The following is a 27105-nucleotide window of genomic DNA, read 5'->3' as shown; positions in this document are numbered from 1 at the left end:
TTTTCATAATCCAAGTTCGACCGAGGACACCTCAGCTGTGTTTTATTGCCAGTTTTGGGTGTACACAAAATACACACATCAGTTGACACATGTACAACCTCACACGTTCTCACACATACACAAAGCACCATGAATACAATCATCCTTCAAGGTCATGACCCCAAAAATCAACCAATTAGATGACAAATATTAGTTATGAATCTCATATCTTGTTAACACATTTTTTTTGGATATATTTACCTCCCAAAATTGAGCCAAACAAAACGTAAGCAAAAATATTGACAATGGCTACATATATAGTATGTACCCATGTTGTATTTTCGTACCAATAGGTGTTATACAGAAAAGACTGATGATCCGAGACAAATATAACGTGCAAGTTTCGGGGATAACATAAAATAATGCTGTTTCTTAATAAAACCCATAATATTCTCAAATCTTGCACCTGCAGGAAATATCCAGTTGAATCAAATCAATGTATGGTATAATCACCCACAGCAGAGTGATAGCAATGTCTAGGGATCTTTAGCAAAATATGTTCTCAATCGAATCTCGGAGTATCTCACTCAGTATTGAACCACCTTATTCAAATAAGAGTGATTAATGTAAGCTGTTAAACTTGCTTCATAAATATTAGAAATTAAATAAAGTTAATTAAAAAAGTTTTGAAATAAGATCGATTTGAAATTCCATAAACACTGCAATTTATATATATAATTACAAAACATTAACGTATGTTTTTCCACTCGGACTGTTTGTATGTTCATTTCATGTTCACTAACTTGGTTACTTGGTTGCTGAATATTTTCCTCTCTAACATATCCAAAGAATATTTCAATACATTGAACATAATCCTATTTACTGGAACAGATGTTATATTTAATTAACAAGGAGACAAACCAATAATGTGAATAATATGTAAATAATAAATAAATTTAAATTGATTTGATTCTGTTAATAAATCATAATAATATTAGGTCATGACCTTGGCACAGATGCATATTCATATCAAGCATAAAAATGTTGTTATGGTAACTAAATCAACAATATTATAATAAGTCAACAACACTACAATGGCATATTTCTCTTCAAATATTTATAATAATTTATATCTTAGCCAGTTGACTGCTGATGACAACACTCTGAATGGTGTTTTATATATTGTACCAAGCAATATAATGTATGGAACACAGACACAAAAATTACATTCATACATTGATAACCAAGATATATGTTACCATACACTAAGATTTTGTGTTAAGTTACCTCCCTTTTGAAACTAAATGTAGAACTCTTCTTGAAAGGAGGTACAATGTCAGTTAGGTAGCATATACCTTAAACTATTACATTACATATCATTCCAGTTTTATGTCAGTGTTTCTTCAGCAGCTCAATAAACATGAACTATTTTGAAATATAATTCACTGCTACAGGTAATATTATATATTTTTCTTAATTTTGAAATTATGGTTTTAAATCTCTAAAACAAATGATACGATGATGCTTATAAATCATCATGAATGGTCTGTCAGCAATATTATTTACTCTTTGGACGATAAGTTGAAGGATTTAAAAACGATATTATTTGCCTATCTATTATGTATTTTTAGTTAAACAATTTCCCTTCTCACAAGCTTCATCTTTCAATATCAAATATTTGATTAAGTGTTATTTACAAATTAATGTAAAGGTACGCCTTCATCTACTTTAATTTGATGAAAATGGAGAAAAGTGTATAAATTGTTGGAATATGCAGCAAGAATTTGAGAATAAAAGGAGTGTCTTTTTCTTGTTTAACAACAAAAAGAAATTTAAAAATCTGAAAATGTTGTAAGTGAAAATGCAACAAAATGAATAATGAAAATCACAAAAGGTAGAATTTGTTTAGTTAACACAGTGTTGGGTTTATATAGAAAGCGCTACATGCCCGGTACATGTGCTACAGTATATATGGTGGTAGCAGGCCTATAGATACTGCCATTCCAACAACTACTATTATACACATATATGTAGGACCTTACCGTGACAGTAGAACTTTTCGCATGTGAACTATTTAAAAGATTTACAATCTAGATATTTTGACGCTAGTGATACAGCTGCAATATCTATTTTACAGTCACTTGTGCTTTCATCATTTTCAGTGTCACTCCCTTCACATGTACTTTCATACACTACAAACAGTGCAGAAATCTCCAGGTATTGTAATTCACAAGATATCAACACTATTGAAGCAAACACAAAGATTGGACACACCTTCAATACTTTATAGATACACACTTCCCAAGCTGTACTTAAACAGTATATACCAAAGTATCGCATGGCTATATACTGGTATATTAAAACGTGTGCAAGAGTTACTTCCCTTGACAAATCTAGACGATGTTAACGCATTCACCCCTGAAATTTCATAATGGACTATTCCAACCTTTGAATTGGAAGGGTTCAAATGTGTCCTCAGGGGTCGATGAATTAATGCATGTGGTCTAATAGCCTATTAATTATAATCTGCAGTACAGCTTCAATATAGTTTATATAGGGAAAAAAATATTTAAGAAAACTATACAAATATTGATGGATTTCCTCAAAATATACAAAAAAAATAACATTATAATGCTAGTTATGGTCAGTGGTTGGCAATTAAACCAATAATTTACATTATTACACCAACCAGCTTGTCCAATTCCTGTTACCTTCTTTTGAGTAATAACTTTTACAAGATAACAAAGTTTTTAAAGTTAGAGTTTACCCCAATCAAGGTTTCAAAACAACACATAGATATTTACTATTTACCTGCAGTATCTGAATTATTGAATTGTGAAAAGAAATTCTTGAAGACACTGAATTTAAAACAATTTGGCCCTATATTCTAACTTTTCACTTATTATTGACCTGAATACAGATATTCCCTTATATTTCGGATATTGAAGTGTTCATGTGAAGTCGGTGCAAACAAGATTCCTGAAACAGCCTAACGTCATCAAAGTGTTTGCTTCTAGTGGTTATCTTATGTTATTCGAGGCGGGAGGAAAAAATTCAAATGACACTTTTCAAACTAGCTGCCCCTTTCTTTTGACAATATATCGGGATACGTATCGCAATACATTCCTTGTGTATTGCAAGGCATCTTGATACACTCCAGGATTAGCTACACCTAAACAGATCAGGTTGTAAAATATTATGTTACTTTATAGATTAGTTTACAAAAAGTCTTAAAAAACTTAATCTAGATATGACACACACTGACAGCTAGCTTGACTGAAGTGGTTAAATTAATATTCTCAACACAAACATTCAGCATAACTTTCTATAATGTAGACATCTATCACTTATCTCAATTGCTCTAGAAAAATTTGCACTGGCACAATGCAACATATTTATTACATGTACATTTCATACATCCACATTCAACTATTACATAAACACGGGATAGTTAACGGTACCATATGTTACCGGTGGTAAGCCCACGGTTGATATTTAGCCCACCCCATTCTAAAAATATTTTACAAATAAGGTTATTTCTCAATTAACCTACAAGTTTTAACAGTTTAATGCATGTATTTTGCACCTGATATCCTTTTTTTGGCGAATAAACTATTGTTCAAAACGAAATAATTTCTAAAAAAGATCCTTAAAATGTAGAATGTTCTTATATCTTAAATGAATGTCTGGGAACCAAGAGTTTTTTTAACAACCTTAAATTCAGTTCAAAAGTATCTCCTCTTTTATGTCTGCTCTGGCACAGAAAGTGCTGATTTTTGAAAACAAGTGCCCCCCTTCAAACCCCCCCCCCCCAAAGATTATCACCCCCAAAGATTATCAAAATGATTTGGGACAGAGCAACTTCTTTCCTAAGATAGTATGTCTTATATTAAAATAGATACGTATTAGATATATATTAAAATCTTACCATTACTGATATACCTGTAGGTGGTCATACAATTTACCTTTTAAAGTAATTTCTGGTAATAAGGGTCTCATTCACCCCTCTTCACACATTTGAACTCTTCCAATTTAAAGGTTGGAATGGTTCATTATGAAATTTCAGGGGTGAATGAGTTTGAAAGTGTCTGTGCGACCACTGTATACAAGGAAACATGTATATTCCCACAGTGTTAACGTGTGGGACATAAAATATCTGTCAGATTTGACAATACACGCAGCATATTTGGTAGTTTTCATTAGAAATGGGATTTCAGCTTTGTTGGATTGGACTATATGTATTTTCTAAATAATAAATGAAGCATGCAAATACAGTGTCGGTCACATCTACATACAATCTTCAGAATCTTTCCCACATGTCTAATTTATGACAAGTACTTGATTTGATGCTGAAGAAAAATCTATATGTACAAATTTCAATTCAAATTAATCCAATTTCATGAAAGTTTCTAAAAAAAGTGGAGCTGAACTTTCATGATTTTGTACAATATTTGAAAATAATCATATGGAGGTTTATGTGAATAAGTTAAGAGAAAAATAACCTTGACCAGAAAATGAATATGAGAAATTGAAACCTTAAAAGTGGAGTTTTAAATGTATAATGCATGGCAATAAGCAGTTAAAACCAGAGAGCCAAGGTAAAAATCAAAGACATGGGGGACCTGGAAAGTCAAAAAATGTACAACAGGCTACGATTGTTGAATGACAAGAACTGGCAATGTGTTAAGTGGCACATAATCAGGTGACAAACAGGTGGTGAAGCTTTAGACAGCTTCCTGATCAGCCATGATCGAGCTACGAAGGTGCAAATCCATCATAATCTGGCGACTAATGTCAGAGTCTGTCATGATTTGGCTACAAGTGTCCGACCCCGAAACATTGGGCCATGCAACATGATTGGGGTTCTAACATGGTGGATTCCAGTGATGGACAATGTCTTTATATATATATTAATGAACCTCTTATCACAGAGGAATCAATTCACTATCTCCCACGACCTACCCAATTTAGGTCACAAACAACATCAGAATCTAACATCAGGTCAAAGGTCAAACTAATCACAGGTTCAAGGTCAAAGTTTACAAATATCACATGATGTAAGTGAAGCTACAATGAAACTTCACTCTCACAACTTTTTTTTCCTTTAAACAATGCCAAATATTGCAAATTAAAAACAAAATGAAACAAAATCACCATTTCTTATGTTTTTCTCTACCTAAGAATGTTTAGTATGCAATCCAGACAGAATGAAATGGTCGTCAAACCAGTTTTCAGGTCAAATAAACGAAAATCCTATTTTACACTAGTCCGCAGTCAAGACTTTCACTTAATGACCTTCTGAACTTGCCTTGTACCATGACAACAAATCCATGTCTTATATATCACAGTGACACCAAAAATGGTCCAGAATACCAAATTTGGTACATGGTGACCAAATATGGTGTCGAGTTGGGACTTGTGCCAGATGGAAATGAAATCTAGTGGATTGAATTAAACACAAAAGACTAAATTAATGTTCGAGGTTCATTCATTGCACAAAGTCTATGAACTGTGGCAGAACCCAGGCCTGTCACGGTCGTCCTCGACAACGACCAAAAACAGCACCTAGTGGCGATCCCTGGTACTAGGAGTCGCAGCCAAACACTTAATGGCTTGTGTGCCTTCACAGATGTTTTTCCTTTGTATCACAAAACAGTTGTCTGTCCAGCACAGCCATGTGTCATGTGATTTCCTGACCTCAGTGGAGGTCACGACCTGACTTCGTGGGGAGGTCAGTGGTTAAAGGTCATGTGGGGTCAGTAGATGTCGGGACACACGCTCCAGTCCTGTTTCTGTTTACACTCCCAGTAATTATTGTTGAATGTGTGTATCAGACTTCCCGTCGCCTCGTCCGTTTTCTTCTCGAACCAAACCGGTTTATGAACCTCTGGCTCTTCACCTGACAGATAAAACATTACTATGTGATAATTGGTTATACTTATACAAAATACTCCATAATCATTCATATATATATACTTACATTTGCTCTGCATCCTTCCATTGCAATGCATTGAGAAGGCAAATGTTGTTGTGAGACTATAGGAATGTTAAACTCACGAAAAACAGATGAAATATTCAAATGACATATATAGAGTATGTACACCATTGTACACCAGCTTGTGTTTTTCAAATGAGCTGTGTATTGTTTCGAGACTTTAGAAAATAGAAAAACATTGATTTTGAGATGTTGAATTTCAGTGAATATTGAAATTTCTGTTGGTCACTAACGCAAGCAAATGTCAGGTCAATTATCGCTACTGAGTACAACTCTTGTGCCAACACAAACCGGTGTAAATAAACCCTTCATTATAGCATGTGTACAATATATATCTCCTCCTTAATTCGAGGCAGTTACCCATGTTCCACTGGACTTACAATGCCCTCATACTTAACACCTTTCAATTGTAATACACTCATGCTTAGCGTTTTAACATCATAGTTCCTACTTTCCACATGGCTGTCTTTACTTTTTACAATATAGGAACAAATCCAAAAATAAATGTAAATGGTTTTTACAGTATGAAACAGTAGGAGGTATGAAATGTTTCCCGAGCTCTTTTAGTTTTGTCCTTTTTCTCACTGGAGGTTATTGAAATTAATTCTGAAGTTAAGGTTCACAGAGCAGTGGTTAAAATTGCATTCTTAGCTTTTAAGATACCTTGGTAACAGTCTATCAAAAAAAAGAGAAAATAAAAATTTAAGTTTCCTAGATTCAATTTTTTTGTCGATGAACAAGACGTTCACAACTTCATGTAAATGTTTTAAAATCCACATTTTTTTCCCTTAGGAGACCTCATATTTTCAGAAATGCACTTAACGTCAATTGTGTTATCTCATTGATCTATTTCCTATCTTAGGCCAAACAAAAAATATTTAGTGTTTCCAGTAACCCTTCCTACCCTAGTTTTTTGTGCCTGCCCTCAACTTGTTAAGGCAATTTTCAAGGAAGCACTGTTAAAGTCAAGATCACTGTCCTATATAAACCATATAAAACTATTTGTTAGAATAAAATTTGTTACCTACCTACCTTTCCAAAATTTTTCCAACATGTTACAGGAAAAACACATAATTTATTTACCTCACCTTAATGACCCAATTAATCTGATTGACCTACTTTGTTTGATTGACCTACTTTATATCTAATAAACCTATTTCCAATCTTAATGACCCAATTAATCTGATTGACCTACTTAATCTGATTGACCTGCTTTATATCATAACGACCTTCCTCTCGTTAGTGTAACAATTAACCTACTTAATAAACTAACAACCTATTTCCTATCTTAATGACCTACTTTACCTGATTGACCTACTTCATATCTTAACCTCTCGTTAGTGTGTTACTGACTTACCCTTCTTTAAAGCTTCCTCTGCCTCTGCCTCGCGCCGTTTACGTGTGGCTCGTTGTTTTTCCTCCAGCCTCAATTTGCTCTTATTTGCCTCATCCCAGTTACCATCCTCCATGAGTCGCTGATCTGGACGTCGGCGACAGTCTGTGGGCGCTACACCTTCCTCAAACTCGTTCAGTTCTATAGCCAGGCGTGTGAAGTGGTACATTCGCTCCGAACCAGATCTAAGGGAAGATAATTCAGTTTAGGACCGACAATCACGAACTCTTGGGATACATTCGTCTATCCCAGTTGAAACAGTTCAGGTGGTGCAGAAATGTTCCACGATAAACTAACGCACTTGGACCAAACTTAAGGCAGAGCTAAAAAAGGCAGTTTTGTAGAATACATAACAACATATCAAGAATAATATGTCCTTCTTTCAAGCATCCACTAAATTATTTAACATAACTTGAAATCTACATGAACTATGAACTATTCTGACATTTAGCCCCACCCAATTGTTTTAACCCCAAATGGCATCTTCATAACTTTAAAACACTATGTAACTATGAAATAGTGAAGACAATTAAGACAGTCTTGTTTTAAAATGTCAAAGGCATCCCTGCCAGCCTTTTAAAATTTCTTTGGGTAGAAAGACATGTCGAAATCCAAAAATGTAAAAAAAGGGGGATTTTTTCTTGTTTGATAAAGTAAGCGTAAAAATATCATAGTTTAAACTTTTCTTATATGCAATGAATTTATTCAATTTGAGCAGAAAGTAATTATATAAGATGTACAGAATTCAGCTCATTTTTAAGTAAAAAGAAGGTAGGATGAAAAATTTAGAATCTCCCTCAAAATTGGGGAAATTGGCATAAATAAAAACTATAAAAGATCATTTAGGAAAATTTCCTCAAAAATAAAAATGAGTGATTGCCATTTCTCCCATCCTTCACAGGTGTGTCTCCCATTTTAGCCAGGAAAGATAAGCTTGCCACCCCCTAGGGGGAGATAGCCTCATGCCGATTATTATGTGTTCAATTGCGACGTCATTAAAATGCGTCACTGGTAATTGTGACGTTATCAAAAGTGAATGAATATTTTCATACCCCACATGTGTTTTTGTTTACACTACTGTTGGTGGAGTTGTGACTGAAATAATAGGATGGGAGAAAAACAATCATCCCCTACCTTGAGGGTGTGACAGAGAAATCTCCATCCTCTGGGTGATTTTTTTTGGTTGTCTAACACTCAGCAGAGCCTCGGGTTGGACATCAAAAAACATCACCCCTTAAATTCAGGATGGGAAAACCGCTGTTCTCTATATATTTCACCATCCCAATGTTTTTACTTCTGTATCACAATGTAGAGTTATTATCATACTTACGGTAGGAGGCGCCGTTCCCAGATAACGAAAGGCGCCCCTGTCTCAAACATGGGCTTGCCCTTGTTGGACTCGTCCACATGTAGGACCTGGGCGCCCTCCATCTTACGGTCCCACGTCCCAGTTAAAACCCACTTGGCCTTTCCTCCCGCGTCTGTCACCACACCCGTCACCTAGAGAGACAACAACACATTACAATGTTATGTTAACCCTCTTTCACCACTGTAGACCATAATGGACTCGCCCAGATCAATGCATGGTAGAGTCTAATAAAGTTACATAGGGGTGAAAGGGTTAAACAAAAGATTTCACCGTACCACACATTACCGTCTATTTACTTTTCATATTTTACTTGTTGCTTGCTCCCCATTCTATATGATATTTATTAAAAATATGAAAGTTTGTGTGAGAAATTTTTGATGATATATATGGGATTGTTACAAAAAAGTGTATAACTTTTATAATATTTGCCCTCCATCATGAGGTTGAATTTATAATAATGGCAAAAATATCAGCAAACGGCATATACTATAGATAACTCCTCCGATGTGAAAGTTGTTGGAATTTTACAGAGAACTATTTCACTGGGGATAAAACAAAATTTCCCAGTATACATCGGAACGGCTGCAGGACATACCTTCCTGGGTTTCTCCCGAGAGAAATAACTATAGGCCGAATATTTCAGATGACATTTGTCATTATTCCTGTGGTTTGTGATGTCCATTTCGCCATGGTGGTCCACCCACAGCTTGCCGACGATGATGTTGTGGACCGTAGTGGTCACTTTCCTCCACGTGTAATGGTTGCCGGACTTCTTAAACAACAGGTGTGCAATTCCTGAAATGTACCAAAACATCTGCATTGAACACCGGGGCCGGGTTGTGCAGTGGATGGTGTACTCGACAAGACAGTTGGGTTAGATTTTACTGATCAGACATCATAAAGTATTCGATCCCCTGCCTGTAATGTTTTCTCCCAGTACTCAATTTTTATCCCACGTTATGACCCGCTTGCATTTTATAAACAATAGGTCACTTGAGCCTTTTGGCTCAGGTGACCTAATTATCATCATGATGTACAACTTTTTCACAAGAATCAGAAATTTAACTAGTGTGTGAGAGTATGTATATGTCATGTTAATGTATTGTAATTGTGGAAAAAAAGACTTGAAACTACAACAAGAGGCCCAGGGGCCTTAATAGCTCACCTGGTATTTTATTTTTCAATTTAAAACCTGCTGAGTACCATTCAGGTTTATCAAAGGAGTACAAGTAACAAAGTTGCATCTTCCATTTATAAATATTCAATTCCCTTTGCCCAAAGATTCTCTAAAACAAGTTTGGTTAGGTTAAAATCCCTTCAACGGTACAGAAGGAGAAGGATCTTTAATGTTTTCCTCTATTTCCCCTAATGGGCCCCACTAATCTGCCCCAAAGAAGGGGAATCCACACACCTCAGTTTAAACAAAATTGATTCTTTTCTCCCTAAGCATGCTTCAGACTGCATTTGGTTTAAATCCCTTCACTTGTATAGTAGGAGAAAAAAAATCCTCTATTTCCCCTATTGGGCCCCGCTCCTATGCCGCCAGAAGGCCCACACCCTCCGTTTATACAAACTTGAGTCTCCTTTGTCCAAAGATGCTCTAGGACAAATTTGGTCAAAATCCTTCAATTGGTTGAGGAGAAGATTTTTAAAGATTTACCTATTTTCCCCTATTTGGCCCCGTCCCTCTGCCCCCAGGGGGACCATACCCTCCGTTCATACAAAACTGAGAACCCTTTGGCCAATGATGCTCCAGACCAAATTTGGTCAAAATCCCTTCATCGGTACAAAAGGAGAAGGATATTTGATGTTTTCCTCTATTTCCCCTAATGGGCCCCACCCATCTGCCCTTAGAAGGAGGCCCACACACCTCAGTTTATACAAAATTGATTCTTTTGTCCCTAATCATGCTTCAGACTGCATTTGGTTAAAATCCCTTCACTTGTATAGCAGGAGAAAAAAAATCCTCTATTTCCCCTATTGGGCCCCGCCCCTCCGCCCCCAGAGGGGCCACACCCTCCGTTTATACAAACTTGAGTCTTCTTTGTCCAAAGATGCTCTAGGACAAATTTGGTCAAAATCCTTCAATTGGTTGAGAAGAAGAACATTTTTAAAGATTTACCTTTTTTCCCCTTATTTAGCCCCGCCCCTCTGCCCCGAGGGGGGGCTATACCGTCCGTTTATACAAAACTGAGAACCCTTTGGCCAATGATGCTCCTGACCAAGCTTCAGACTGCATTTGGTTTAAATCCCTTCACTTGTATAGTAGGAGAGAAAAAATCCTCTACTTCCCCTATTTGGCCCCGCCCCTCTGCCCCCAAAGAGGCCACACCCTCCGTTTATACAAACTTGAGTCTCCTTTGTCCAAAGATGCTCTAGGACAAATTTGGTCAAAATCCTTCTATTGGTTGAGAAGAAGAAGATTTTTAAAGATTTACCTATTTTCCCCCTATTTGGCCCCGCCCCTCTGCCCCCAGGGGGGTTATACCCTCCGTTTATACAAAACTGAGAACCCTTTGGCCAATGATGCTCCTGACCAAATTTGGTCAAAATCCTCTGAGCCATTCAGGACAAGTAGCATTTTAAAGGAAAAAGTTGCCGGACGCCGGACGCCGGACGCCGGACGCCGGACCATGGGATAAGCTCACTTGGCCCTTGGGGCCAGGTGAGCTAAAAAATAAAAGCTAAAAGCTAAAATTAAACTAGAATCAACCTACAGCAAAAAAACAATGATCTTGAGACCAACTCTCACTCTAACCTACAGCTTTGAATAAAATGCAATTCTATATGTCGGTGAAAATAAAAATCTTTAAATCTTACACTGCCCTATTTCAAAATTGTCAACATGCAACTCAGGAAATTGCTCTGTGATACGGCTTCAATTAAACATTTGTGAATACACAAGTTCACATCAAATATTGGGTCAGAACGCTTGGTGGCAATCAGATCTGAGGACAAACTGTCTCTCACTCTTTAAAACTCTAATCCTCAATTTCAACTCTAGGATCACATAAAAGCAAACAGTCGTGTCTCTGCTGTACAGGGCTTACCCAATGGGATGATCTGTAGGTATTTGCCCCTGAACTTGCTTGTCATGCTGAACTCTTGCCAGAGTATCCATTCTTTGCCTTCTGTGTGCTGGGCGGCCGTCGGCGGATGATGCATCACCTGCTCCGCAACTGTGCGCCAGCCGAGATCATCCATGCGGTCGCACTCGTAAGTTTCACCAAGGAGTGGGTTGAATGGTTTGGTGCTACGGTTTATGGTGGTGGAGAAGGATGAGATTGTGAAAGCTGCGACGTGGACAAGTTGTTCAGCCGAGTCCTCACAGGCACCTGCCTTGTCGAGAATGCTGGAGTACTCGAACTCCTCAGTCAGTCTTTGTAGCATGGACAAGGGCTCGTTGAAGTTAACCTGAAAATGAAGACAGAGAGGAATTGGTTCAAAGATAGCTGTTTAAAAACCAGACTAGAGTTTAGTTATGAGGACTGATGAGATCGTTCGATTTAATTATATGAATACTAATTTTTTTGAGCAACTTGAAAAAACTTTTCGAATATTCCAGAAGATGTTTTTCAGTGCAATAGTATTTACCATCGATACTCAAAACACCTAAAATTTGTACCAAAAGGCTTGAATATATTTTTTTTAATTACGACTAGAACTTTGACAGGTCAGCAAGGGCCCAACCATGTGCATTCAAATGAAGCTTAAGTAGTGAATTCGAAGAGGTCATTATCATTTGAGGCCCCAGACGGGATACTAGAAGTTTTTAGCAAAAAAAAAATTCTGATCGATCGGTTGGGATTTTGTTACAAAATCTTAACCCAATCTCACTCAGTTACAGGTAATGGATTTTATTAATCTCAGTCTCTGGCTAAGATTCTGTAACATCCCAACCTCTGGTCACGCCTTGGTTGGGATTATGTTACTGAATCTTAGCTTTCGACTGAGATAACTCAATTTCGCTCTGAACACAGTACAGGTAATAGATTTTATTATTCGTCTCACTGAACACAGTAAAGGTAATAGATTTTATTATTCGCCTCACTGACAGAAATTACTCACAGGCATGGGTATTTTGGAGAGTTCCTTGCCGATACAATTCTTCATGATGCTCCACAAGTTTAGGCTGTAGTTTGGCCTTAGTGGTATGAGGGGTCGACGTGACCCTCGACTCCCTAGGGAGTCGGATGTCAACTGCCGTTCAGGGCCCTTCCTTGTCCCGGATTTCCCACTACCTTGGCTCTATAACAAAGAGACTTGTGTATACATTCACATATTTACATTTTTAAAAGTCACAACACTTTTTACCGTAAAAATTAAACAAATAGTACAAAATTGAAATCTGAAGGCAAAGTTCAAATGGAAAACAACAAGACATAAACAAAAGTAAATGGAGTTTTGCATAGATATACTTCCCCTTCTCTCTCCTCCCTAAACTTTGCTTTGCTTGTGACCTATGACTTTTTTACCTCGACAGATGACCACATATAAATCTAATCAGGTGTAAAAGAACTCAATACTACCATACTTTGGTGTAAATATAAACTTAAGTTGTTGAGGGATTTATGAAATTTCGTGCAGACAAACTTTTCACTTCAAAAGTGGAAACGTGTGATCTTTGCTCAGGACCTATGCCCTTTTTACCTTAACAGATGACCACCATAATCTAAACAGGGTGCAGAATTAAATATCGTCATACTTTGGCATAAAAATAGGAACAAAATGTTTTTTTGGATTTCTGGAGAATCTTTGTAAACAAGCTTTAAGCTCTGGACACACACAAAGAGCAATTACTAACCTCCCACCACCACCTCACTTAGCAAGGGTATAAAAAAAAAGAAATAATATTCAATATCCAATATCAGGGTATCAAAATATGGGATATAAGATTGTACCACTGTGTCGCCGTCTGTGTTGATGTGGGAGTACACCCTAGCCTCCTGTGCGTCACGATCATCGTCGTTATCACTGCTCGCACTGCTGCGGTCGTCGGGTATAATCTGGCTGTCGACACTCATATCACTAATGGTCCTCCTGTCAAACAAAGGTCAAATGTGAAAGGTCATACACAGATCAAAGGTGAGGAGGTAAGGTTAAAGGTCATTCCATCAAACAAAGGTCAAATGTGAAAGGTCTAGCATATATCTAAGGTGAAGAGATAAGGTTAAAGGTCCTCCTGTCAAACAGAGGTCAAATATGAAAGGTCATACACAGATCTAAGGTGAAGATGTTAGGTTAAAGGTAGTGATGTTCCGATTAATGGATTTTGTTAATTATCAATTAAGCATTGAACTGTTTTGTATGGTATTTAGGATCTATTTGAATGACACAGCTTTGTTAGTGAACAACATAATGCGCGCTAGGGCATTATGATTTGTTTGCTTGCAAAGCCGTCATAATGAGGTAAACAACGTCGTCGTGGCAGTCATGGCAAACACTCAAGCCCGACGTAAAAACGGCCGTTTTAAATGTAAACTAAATGCATTAACTGACAATAATAACAACAACGATGTCCAATATCAACTGCTAGACCACGACTATGCGACGAAACAAAGTGACACTCGTTCACACATTGAAGAGACGCTGACTACTGAGGCCCCTACTACTGACAATTTGACAGATGAGCCGACACCGACATCCGATGAGGATCCCTCCAGTACTAGTGATCTTAAATACGCAAATAACTTTTTAACCTGGTCGCAGGGTAGACGAGTGGTTGAACTTGCGGTGTTATCTCGACCAGAAAGGTTGTACGGAATGCGGTTCTAGGCTACGGTTGTGCAATACCCAAAAGGAAAGAAATTTTGGCCTGGGAAGTATTTTATACATACAAGTAAGTGTATCAAATGACATCACAATAGTCAGGATTATATTTTATATTTGTTATTATATGCCCAATAAGCCTATAATTTCAAGTTCATCTTTTTATATTACATACAACAGTGTTATTTTTACAATGTGATATTTTTATACCACAATATTGTATGTTGTTATTTGTTCATAATGTAAAAGTTCATTTTTGTAGTATAGTGTGATATTTGTTATATATGTTGTTATCTGTATATAATGACAAAGGTTATTATTGCTATATAGTGTGATATTTTTTATATCACAATATGGTATGTTATCTGTACATACAAATATGTAATGTGAAAGTTTATTATTGTTTTGTTCAGAATGTAAAAGTTTATTATTGTTGTATAGTGTGATTTTCTATATCACAACATAGTATGTTATTTGTTCAGTATGTAGAAATGTATTATTGTTGTGTAAAGTATGTGGAATTTAGTTATTGTTGTTCATCGGGACATTTTTGCTATGACATAGTAAAGGACATTGTTTGTTATAATGTTATTCATACACAATGTGTAATTTTTTTTATATTGGTTATTTCATTTTAAGTAATTTTATTGGTTGGTAATGCCTACTGTATTATATTTGTATACAAAAAGTGCTATATTGTATGTTGTAAATTGTATATTATTGGTACAAATGTAAGAGTTTTCTTCCTTTTTTTTTTTTTTTTTGTATCTTTATATTTTTTTTGTAGAATGATAAGTAAGTCTGCAAAATATTTATTTTGTTTTACCTATATTTTCTTTTGTCCTAAACGTGTTGCATTGGCACTCGGAATTGTATTGATTCATGTTATGGGCACTTCTGTTTGTTTTAGCAGATTACTGTTAGAAAATTACTATTTTTTGTGTGTTTTGTTCATCAATATTGACATTGTTATTATTTTGTATGTGTTATATTTCTAATAAACCATTGTTGCATCAAATAATATATATTGTGTTTCATTTTGTTCAATCAAAAAAGAAAAAAAATCGAAATTTCACAATTTCCCAAAAAATCCAAAGAAACTCTCGCAAGGTATGTTCAGAAAAGATTTGCTTATGCAATAGCGATGCAGTAGAAAACAAGAATTCCACGAAAGTGGATGTGTCACATGCGCAGGAAGCTGGGAGATTACGAAGAAAAAGATACACTTTTCATTTCAAGAAATAATGTTAAAAGTTATTTACTATTTATAGTAACATTGACCTTGACCTTTGACCTTCGGACCTGAAAAGCAATCCAAAGCAAGCACTTTTGGTAAGGAAGCACTGCATGAAGTTTGAGTTTGATCGGCACAAGGAAACTCAAGTTATCGCACGAAAATCTCTGTGTGGATGCCGCCGCCGCCGACACCGACAAAGCAATACCTAGGTGTCACCAGCTTTTCGCAGGCGACACAAAAAAACCCAATGCCTAATTACATTTTTTAGGCGGAGGGATGGGGATTCTTAAAGCTGCTATGTAGGCATCATCACTTTTTATTGTAAGCTACATTGAAAACTTTCACTTTCATAACAAAGAACATCTTTGCAGTGTTGTTTTCCGATTGAAAGAAGTTTAGCTCCATTTTACCAACTTTATTGAGAAACCTTACCTGTGCGAGGGTTGTTTGTTTGGTAAAGCTACATCAAACTCATTTGCATGGTAGTCTAGCGCATCAAAAAAGTCATCCTCATCTGATCCAGGAACTAGAAAACAGAAAAACATAAAATTTGTATAGGAGAATAAAATTAATGTATTACCTAAATACATAAACAGTAAATTCAAACTCACTCTTATCATTTCTGAAATATACTGATTTTTTTTTTTTTTCATTTTTTAGCGCATTAAATTTATAACGCACAATGGATGGTCAAGAGGAGTTTTTACATGTAGGTGTGCATGTATCATAGTGAAGGCAGATATTCTAAAAATAATATGTAACGACACCTTAACATTCCTTCCATAAACATATATTTTTACAAACTCAAATTGATGTTTGCAAAAGTTGGTAATAGGAAACAATTAAGCTTTCACTTGTTGGAATTTCGGCATAAGAAGCCTGTACTTTATGATTAACACCTGATCAACAAAGTCCCTATTTCGATTATCGAGACAAATTTTCTTATTTTCAAAGCAACAGGCCCAATTCCTGAAGTAACGAAAAATAGCCCTGCATTCCGTATTGAAATCCTCACCCTTATCCTTATTGTCCGAGGCGTTTGCGTGCATTGATCGTTTGGCCTGAGTTTCCAGCGAAACTTGATCCTTAGCCAGTTGTTCCACCATTTCTTCCAGCTTCATCCTCTGTTCCTGCTCAAAGTGTACAATCTTTTGTAGGCGCTTCACCTGTCCTTGAGCTGATTCTAGGTATTCTGAACAAGCCTGTTATAAAACGATGCTTCATAAGACATTGATTTTACGTCATATTTGATCAGGATCCTTTCTACTCCTTAGGTACCTCTACTAGTGATGGGCAATCTGTTTAAAATCATAATCGATAATCAGTTTGTAATCGGAAGTTGTAAACTGATCAATTGCATATAATCGGTTTATAGTATTTTGGTGCTGAATACCCAAATAAAGTGAGAGCACTATGTCTATAACATGAATAAACCGAGTCATTCACTACACATTAGGTTTCGTTCTATTATAATTAATGGTTAATTAACCGGTTATCAAGCAACTTCAATACATTTTTATCGATCATTTAGTATAAATTATATAAGAATATATGATTTTCAAAGCATGCTTTACATAGAAGACATTTAAATACTTTGATTTTAATGATGAACTGATTATATTGATAATGGATTTTGTAATCAATTGTCGGAATCGGAAAGGGAAAACCGATTGGTTTACGATTATAATTGATCATCAGCCCTTTACTAACATCTACTACTGCCTAGTATACTGGATGAGATTTTCATTCTGACTACTGTCTTCCCCAATTGTGTAGTACACAGAACAAAATCTGAAAGACTCTTTTCACCGTTGTATGAGTATATGGAGGACAATATTTCAGAGACTCCCTTCCCCACTGTCTAGTATGGTTTCCCAATTCACATTTTATTGCAAAAATTGATTAAAGAATGGGCAAAAAATATTAAAAAAATTAACATAAAAATAATACATTACAAAAATACCACTCTGCATTTACCTGGAAATTGCATGAGGGTACGATAAGATTAAAGAAAGGACAATGATACTTGTGGTCGACGCAGTAGATTTGCATCTTCGCAACAACGATAAGTCGCAGAATTATAGCATCCACTGAAAGTGAAGCCCCTCAGGAAGTTTCTGTATTATCTGGGAACTTTTGCCCAATAAAACCTTTGCCTTTGCCCTTCACCGGTGAATCTGTCAATTTTGCCTTTTTAAGTGTGATACCCAAATGTAGTGTGCTTCATACAAGTTATATTCAATTCCATGATGAATTCATTGCAGAGGGCAAAAATGGTGAATATTGCAAGCTGCAAAAACTTTGTGGCATGCAGTGTTGTCAATGATGGCAAAGATATCTTCCTGTTTGACGTTTGATGTTGAAAAAGTACACAAACTGTTGGCACAGAAATGTTCAACCATGACAAAACTCTTGAAAGCAGAAAAAAACATATTTTTCAACGAAAATCAGTTATTTTGATAAGTTTAAATCTATATCAATATTTTATTTTGAATATTCCAATTCAGAATAATGCTACGTTTTTTTCAGAAGGTACAACTCAATCTAGCAAACAATAAAGAATTATCTCCCTTTAAGAATAATCAAATGCATACAACATTAAAGAATTGTTTACCACACAATAAGGTATCTTTTACCAGCTTACATTGATCATGGCATTTGATGTGATTCGAAACATGGTGGCTCGCTCGTTGACAACCTTCAGCTTGCTGCCCGCGTCCTCTGTGTTGTTTAGAGTCTCCAGCTCTGTCAGCGCCCTCTGCAGGCCACTGCCGTGCTTGGAGATGAGATCGTTACACGTGTTCATGTCCTCAAGCTTCGAGGCGAGGGTCTTGAGCATGTTCTGTAACTCATTCTTGTCTGGCTCCGGAGCCTCTTCCTCATCACTATCTGTTAATTAAAGATTTCGAATTGAATGTCGAAAAAGGGAAAAATAATATTCAGTATATTCTTCACCAGAAACTTAATAATTGTCTTATTAAATCTGTACATATATGCATAACAGGGTCGTATTGTAAACTAGACTATGTCTAAATATGTAACCCTGTAAAAATAAAAGATATTATTATTATTAACTGTTGATTAAACATTAAATTGAAGAAGGTTGGGATATATAGTCTAGGCTATATTTACTTTTTAGGTATTTTCTCCTTCTAGAATTAAATTGTATATTTCACCATTTCTCATGAATGTATTTCTCATTTAATTTGTTTAGTGTTCCTAATTCGTTAAATAATTTATTAAAATGGATTAAGTAATTTATTATGTATGGTGGTGATATGTATAGATAACAAGAATCCCAATGGACATGTTTCACTTATAGTTATCTGTCATTCATTTCATATCACTTATTTTTTATTAACATGAATAAAAATTCCATTACTTTTTACCACACCTTTTCAGTTAACACTTTTTTACCCAAAATACCCAAATTATTATAAAAAATGTTTGTTTTTTTTACAAATCACACATTAGGAATCAGTTTAAGATACAGGGTTTTATTTTGGACACTCCAGTTTCCTCGCACAATAAGACCCCACCGCACACTAATATCTGGGCCATATATCAGCTGAAATATCTTTTTTCATAATTGCTGTAAAACAAATAAAGTTGCTGCTGAAGATTTTTTTTATAACACTTCAATTATGAAATTGTATACCTGGCTCAGATTGGGCATCGTTTTTAGCCAGTTCGAGGGCAGTGACCCACTTCTGTCTCTCCACCTCCGAGGTAGCCTTCAGGTAGAAGGTCTGTGTGCCACCGTTGGAGATGACGATGGTGTTGGAATCTTCAGTGTGTATGAAGGCATTGGCCAGGTTGATTGTTCCGCGACAAGTGTGAGCCATTTCTGCCTGCGATCTAGAAAATAAAAGTTTATAAGATCAAGTTTGTATCACATCTACATGAGATCAAAATTTGTAATCTCATGGAACAATCTTTTAAGTTTAAAGGACTCGATGTATAGGGGCGCTAAGGGTCATTTCCGGCAGCGTCAGGAATTAAGAATTAGTTGTTATATTCGTAATCTGGATTAAATGAAGCACGCTAATATGCAATTTCAAATATATTCTACAAATGCTTTAGGTAGCATTGCAAAGAGAGACATAAACCTACATTTTCATAATAAAATGTGTGAATATCACCAGTTGTGCGCTATTTGGTCGGAAATTGTCCATTTTGAATGCAATTAACTAAACACTTTTCAGTTTTTGAAAGCCTCCGCATGCCATGATTAAACATTGTTATACCAGTGTTCATTCGTAGAAGGAATTTTTGTTTGTCGCATGCGGAGGCTTTCATTTCTGCATGCAAACTGTGCAAAAACACCATATTTTGACTATATCTGCAAAGAAACGCATTTTTGTTGCTATGGTAGCTATATAGGGCATCAACACATGCGCAATGGAAACAATATACACCAAGAAAGATAGCTTTAATAACTAATATGATGTTTATAACAGGAATTGGTAAATAAATTCAGGTTGAAATTTTTGTATGTTCAGTGTTATACATGTATATATATATCAATATGTAATTTTACCTTCTTGGTCAGTTTGGTTAGGTTTGTTTGTGTTTTACGTCCTATTAACAGCTAGGGTCATTTAAGGATGTGCCTGGATTTGGTGGTGGAGGAAAGCCGGAGTTCCCGGAGAAAAACCACCGACCTACGGCCAGTACCTGGCAACTGCCCCACCCCACGTAGGCCTCAAACCTGCAACCCAGTGGTGGAGGGCTAGTGGTAGCAGAATGTCAGACGCCTTAACCACTTGGCCACCGCGGCCCCTTGGTCAGTAGAATATAACACCGGATACTGTATACCGAGAAAATTTCACCCAGTCAAACTTTCGCTCTTCGCCAGCAAAAAACATATTTGCCCATGCCCAGTACGTGTTAATTTCGCCTTCACATTCAATTACTATGTCTATGATGTTGTTTACTAATGTTCGTTGTTATGATCAATTTGCCCTCGTTAGGGACGACAAAACAAAGCGAAAATTTCCCAGTATATAGCATTCTTTCACAACATATAGGCTTGTTTCAAAGAGAAATATTTGAATTTTACTTACAATAGAAATATTAATTAACACTTGAGTCTAGGATACTATAATGTTTCAAGTTCCAATTCTACTTAGCTATATATAGCTTGACACACAGAGCTAATAGATTTTCCTGTCAGGGCTGTCATTTTTTTTTCAATATGAAAATACATGTTTGCTAGAAGCATTTTCCAAAGTCTACCAATGGGCTTGTACGGATGTGAAATGATACATTCCTGAAAACTAGTTCAAAGCATATACATACTTGCAATTAAAATTGATGAATGATTCTATTCAATCTGATAAAGAACATGTTCTGTGCTATTTCGGGCATTAATATTTTAGTATTTCATTGTTTCAAGTCAAAGCTGTTTACAGTATAAACAGCATTCAGATTTACTATAAACATTAACCGTCCAGTACAAAATTCAAACCAAAATCACCCCCAAAAGCAGAATAATACCCAACATATTCAAAATCAGGAATGTCCAAACAAAACGAGAGTCAGACCAAACACATCCAAAATAAGAAATGTACAAACAAAACACATATCGGTCCAAACACATCCAAAATAAGAAATGTAAAAACTAAACACAAGTCAGACCAAACACATCCAAAATCAGGAATGTCCAAACAAAACACATATCAGACCAAACACATCCAAAATAAGAAATGTAAAAACAAAACACAAGTCAGACCAAACACATCCAAAATAAGGAATATCCAAATAAAACACATATCGGTCCAAACACATCCAAAATAAGAAGTGTACAAACAAAACACATATCAGACCAAACACATCCAAAATCAGGAATGCACAAACAAAACACATATCGGTCCAAACACATCCAAAATCAGGAATGTAGAAATAAAACACATATCGGTCCAAACAAAAAATCTAATAGTCTTTACCATTCAATGGACAAGTGAAATGGTATGTTTATTGTAACCCCCTGAAAACAGCAGGGATCAATCTAGGTTTTAGGGGAATCTACCCTTTTTCAGATTTGGTTGGAAATTAAAATTTTGATACATTAAGGTAAAAGATATAAATGTTTTGTCCGACATATATATGTATGTGTGCAGTATATTTCAATTTATAAACAGCTTAAAATTGTAGAATTTTTGTTAAAATTATGTGAAGAAAATGTATACATGTATATGCAGTATTATGCATTTTAAACTATTGAACACCAAAAAATGTACAAAATGCTATTTTCTTTGTGAAATAGGAGAATTTTGAAGCACATAGAGGGAATTTCAAAGCACAGGAGTTTTCTTCTGTAGGGGGTAACTACCCATAAACGGTAGTGAATCAAGTCTAGATTGATTCCAGAATAGAGTTGTCTGTTCATACAGTGTAGTGAAATCTACATTTGGAATTTATAAACTTGAGCCCATGGCCAGCAAAAAATTAAACACAAACAAAACCATCAAGACAGTCAAAACATGAACTAACAGGAAACCCGGGTTAATGTTACTGTCAGTTGTCATCGGGGAGGACCATTAGTGACCAAGGGGACACAACTCTTACCCGTCATCCAAAAGATAACACATCACCAAAAGTGCTGAGGGGACAACAACTACTCACCTATGGATCCAAGCTCTAAGAAGAAGATTGACAGAGTAATGAACATTGGAATGGTAAACAGAATTAGGAAAAGCACTGGGTAGTGATGGTTATGCAGCTTATTTAAAATTTTGTGTAATAATCATGCCACTTGATCAACCATTTCAGAGTTATGGCTCAAAAATGAAGTCACTAAGGGTGGGGCCTGACCCCAGAGTCAATTCTAATATCATGTTTGCATAAATTTCTTGATGTCCAGCAATGACATGCTTATGGGGTGCAGATCTCACCTTTTAAAAGTTATATTATGAGCTCGAGGCAAGAATAAAATCCGTAGATGTGGGGCCAGACCCTAGCGTCAATACGTACTAATATCATGATTGTGTTAGACTTTTGATGCCCAGCAATGGTATATGGTTATAGGATCTCAACTGTTAGTTATGACCCATGAATAAAGTCCCTAGGGGTGAGGCCAGACCCAAGAGTCGATTCTAATATCATAATTGTGTTCATCTCGTTGACGCTCAGCAATTATATAATGACTATGGGGTGGGATTAAAACGGTTTCAAAGTTGTGGCGAAGGAACCCAGAACAAGATTTAAAATGCAAGACCTCCAATCTCCAGAAGCTTAATTATAAGGATGATCTAAGCAAAGGAACTGATTTGTTCACTGAGGACCTTATCCTGTTCTGCGTCATTCCTTCCTTTCTACAAGCCTTCCACGTGCACCCACAAACAGAAGCAAGACCCTATTATACAATCTGCATCCGTCATAGCTATATCTATAGTTGGGCCTCAAATTTAACAAGGGTGGAAAAATACATCACAGTTTAAGTCTGAGATTCAAAACAAGGACCTCACAGCTACTTTATGTGCTTATCAAAACCGAAACCGGGTACCAATGCAATGGCCTCTTGTTTTGATGAAAAAATGATTACTTAATTCACGAAATGCATAAATAAAGATAACTCAATACTTACGCCTTGTAAATACAGTTGTAAAACATGTCTCAAAATCTTTATGAATGGGTTAACGTTATATATATAGATATCACTATATATATATATAGATATCACTGTAAATATATATAGATATCACTATATATATATATAGAAGNCACTACCAACAAATAAAGGGAACGGCCATGGGTACAAAAATGGCACCTACCTATGCAACACTTGTGTTAGGTTATTTGGAAGAGAAACTCTACACCAATATAGAATGTAAATATGGTAAAGTGTTTTCAGAATATGTACAAAACAATTTTTTTAGATTTTTAGATGATTGTTTTATTGCATGGCCTTCTGATATGTGTATTGACAAATTAAGTGAGGAAATGAATTCTCTACATCCGGCTATACGCTACACAATGGAAATGGATGAACATGTTTTACCCTTTTTGGATGTTTTAGTTAAATTAGAAAATGATAATATTGCAACTGATTTGTATTCAAAGCCTACTGATGCTCATAATTACTTAGATTTTTATTCAAATCATACTAAACATATTAAAATTAATATACCTTTTAATCTCGCATCTAGAATTGTAACAATTGTAAGTGACCCCAATATGCTGGATGTGCGACTTAAAGAACTCATGTTTTTCCTGAAGTCGCAGCATTATCCGGACGAGATTATTCGTAGTGGTGTAAATAGAGCTATAGAGAAGGGACCTTTTACATCCCGTGTAGAAGCCAACGATGACCAAGGAATTATTCCTTTTGTATCTACATACAATCCACATAATTTTGCTATGTACCCTATTGTAAAAACCAAAATCGATGACTTGCAGAGAACTAGCGTGCGTATGAAAAATGTTTTAGCTAAACATAGAATTATCAATAGTAAAAGACAACCCAAAAATCTCAAAAGGCTATTGAGTTTTTCCAAGTTTGAAACGAATCAAGCTGAACTTATTGTGTCTAAATGTAATTCGCCCAGATGTGGAACATGTAAAATAATTATTGAAGGTTCTACTTTTGTTTTCAAAAATGGATTTAAATTCACTGTACGTTCTAGTATGAATTGTAAGTCGAAGAATGTTATATATGCTATAGTGTGTGTTAAATGTTTGGAATTTTATATTGGCCAAACTGGGCGTGAACTACGTCAAAGAATGACTCTTCACAAGCAACAAACAATCCATGATGACCTTAGATTTTTACAAGTGAACAAACATATTCATAACTGTGCTAACAATAACTTCAAAGTGTTCCCTATTTACCAAATGCATTCATCTGATGTGATAAAGAGGGAAGTTAAGGAGTCGGAGTTAATGAAACTGTTGAAACCCAGTCTGAATAGTTCACATTAAATTCAACGTGTCATGCTTTAAGCAATTGCTGTGCTTTAAATATTATTGTTCATATTTTATTGTTGCCGTAAATGAAACAATTTGTATCTCCTGTATTTTTTATTGTTGGTAAGATCATGAAGTTATGCATTTGTCTAAGTAAATACCTGTTTTCAAAATAAACAATCTCCTGATGAACGGGGAATCAACCCGAGAAAGGCCTAGAGACGCTATCTCTGTCTTTTGTTCTATTTTTTATAGATATCACTATATATATATATAGATATCACTATATATATATATAGATATCACTAGCCTCATGGGTTAACGATATATATATAGATATCACTAGCCTCGTGGGTTAACGTTATATATATAGATATCACTAGCCTCATGGGTTAACGTTATATCTATAGATATCACTAGCCTCCCGACTAGGAAATTCCCCTAGTTTCACATTACATTTATGTGTTGTTAACCATATGCACACGTACATATTTTAGGCATCACTTCTGTTCAGACCACAGAAGGTAGCTATATATAGCTGCCCATGAATGATAACTAAAGTTACATTGTTCAACAGAATGTCCGTCAATATCATGTTTACATCCAAAGTTTATTGTATACATGCGCTCAATGGTATAGCAAGTATACTGATGATGAGTGTTTTCGAGGTTTGTCAAACAACAGTCAGGAGTGATATTTCTGACCAGGATTAATACAAATATCGACCTACATTTTGTGACGGTTTTCGGGTACGCAGATTTGCTAACCAGATTTTATACTCATAACAAAAACTACAACCAGGTACTTGGTAACCTGATCCAATCCTAAAAATAATGTCTAGTTACATAGGAAAAACAATCCACTTCTGTGTTATTCCGGACTGGTCGATCACCAGCCACCAGTTTGTAGAGCATCCATCTAGAGTTTGAAGGGTCCCGAGTTCAAATCCTAATATCACCATGCAATTTTCTGTTCCGGTGCCTGTAACCAACCCTTATTTCCAGCGACAAGACAATTAATTTACCTCTATTGACTGAATGCTTGCGAGGGGATACAGAACCTGGGTTGTAAAGAGTCTGCAGGGAAAAAGTTTGAGGATTGAAGTGGAACTGGACTGGCTTGATTGCTGGTGACCAGGCAAAATGTAACTAAATTGGTAGAGTTTCCGTCTAGAGTCCTGGGTTTGAACCCCAGCCTTTACAAAACAATTAACACAGGGAATGTTTGCAAAAATGACAACCTGTATCACCTATTAATATAGTGTGCACATGTGACTGTATAGCTATAAATAGACCATAGAAAAAAATCATAATCACTTCATGATTGCACTGGATGATCCTAAGGACTACATACCGAAATCAATGGGGAACAAAATCTGTGATACAGTTTTTGAATTATTATCAAATTTTTATATCAGAATTGATATTTGTTATGCACAAATGTATATATACCTCATGATCATTGTGTTTTATTTAAATTCTGTTTAAGGTCAATAAGGAATGTTGCATTTTCTGTCCCTGATGTTTGAAAGAAATTTGTGTTTTCATATTATTTTATTCCACATTTCAGTAATAAAACTGTTAATGTAAATATGTACAGTTATCCAAATGTAGGTGTTTGTACCCAAGGGTTGTGCCCAACCACAGGTACCAGCCTCGTCTGTCAATACACCTACAATTATATTATAGGTGTATTGACAGACGAGGCTAGTACCGGTGGCCCAACCTGAAAAAAAGGCAGACATTTAATATTTATAATAGGACCAACATTATGTACCCACTTGTGACGGGTCAACGACTGTATGTACACGATTTAAGACACACATGTGCTGTTCCTAGACATATTTTTTTCTAATTAGTGAAGGTACGTGTATAAAGAGCATGCTTGAATCACAATCATTTCCTTTTTCAGAAAACTCTGTCCTGAACAGTAGGGTTTCCCTTCCTTGTAACCTTCCTCATCATTACCTGTAGTACGAAAGTAGACCATTTTGGAGCACAAACCACCGTTTCTGGTAACCCCTTAAATAGTTGGTCCATTTATACAGCCAGCCTCGGTACTGAGATTGATGTTGGGGCCTAGATTCAGTCATTTTAAAGCTCAAAGTTTAAGTCTTGTGACACTTGTCATTGCTTATCGAGTCATCGGAAGATGGCCGGCGACACGTCACATCCATCCACTAATTATGCCTGCGACTTCCTGATTGATAAAGTGCATGCCCTTTTCGATTATAGCACTTATATACAAGCATTTATTAATATTGATATCCAACAAAAGTATACGTAGCCAATTATATTTGTATTTTGATAAGAAACATCAGTTAAATATTACGGACTACTTTCTAGCGTATGAATAATATGTAATATGTGTCGGGGGTAAAACTCGTGTATCAAACCCAAACTAGACCCTGAACCCTACATGTATCATAAATCTCCTGGACGTCGGTCATTTGAAGT

General features: G+C 35.9%; 1 protein-coding gene across 2 annotated transcripts; it reads right to left on the bottom strand.

Moving 5' to 3' along the window:
• On the bottom strand, positions 1-26817 carry LOC110464009 (oxysterol-binding protein 1-like). Of its 2 annotated transcripts, none has more exons than XM_021519014.1 (12): positions 26617-26817; positions 19401-19600; positions 18387-18631; positions 16758-16944; positions 16175-16268; positions 13638-13776; positions 12805-12984; positions 11787-12150; positions 9332-9531; positions 8698-8867; positions 7332-7552; positions 1-5878 (listed from the first exon to the last, which is right to left on the bottom strand). In XM_021519014.1, exons 1-12 carry the CDS (start codon positions 26739-26741, stop codon positions 5736-5738), a joined length of 2268 nt encoding a protein of 755 aa, XP_021374689.1. In that variant the 5' UTR covers positions 26742-26817; the 3' UTR covers positions 1-5735. The 2 variants fall into 2 exon arrangements, with proteins under 2 accessions (XP_021374689.1, XP_021374690.1); XM_021519015.1 differs by lacking the exon at positions 26617-26817 and adding an exon at positions 22370-22380.
• Positions 26818-27105: the final 288 nt, after the last annotated feature.

This window comes from Mizuhopecten yessoensis, unplaced genomic scaffold (genome assembly GCF_002113885.1).
Source record: "Mizuhopecten yessoensis strain PY_sf001 unplaced genomic scaffold, ASM211388v2 scaffold10951, whole genome shotgun sequence".
NCBI classification, from domain to species: domain Eukaryota; kingdom Metazoa; phylum Mollusca; class Bivalvia; order Pectinida; family Pectinidae; genus Mizuhopecten; species Mizuhopecten yessoensis.
This window is presented reverse-complemented; position numbering and strand designations above follow the sequence as displayed.

Coding starts and splice junctions, on each gene's coding strand:
- LOC110464009 (XM_021519014.1), bottom strand. CDS start 26,741: ATGACTGAATCTAGGCCCCAACATCAATCTCAGTACCGAGGCTGGCTG. Junction 18,632..19,400: donor CGATGCCCAATCTGAGCCAG/GTATACAATTTC, acceptor TTTAATTAACAG/ATAGTGATGAGGAAGAGGCT. Junction 7,553..8,697: donor TGGGAACGGCGCCTCCTACC/GTAAGTATGATA, acceptor ATCTTCCCTTAG/ATCTGGTTCGGAGCGAATGT.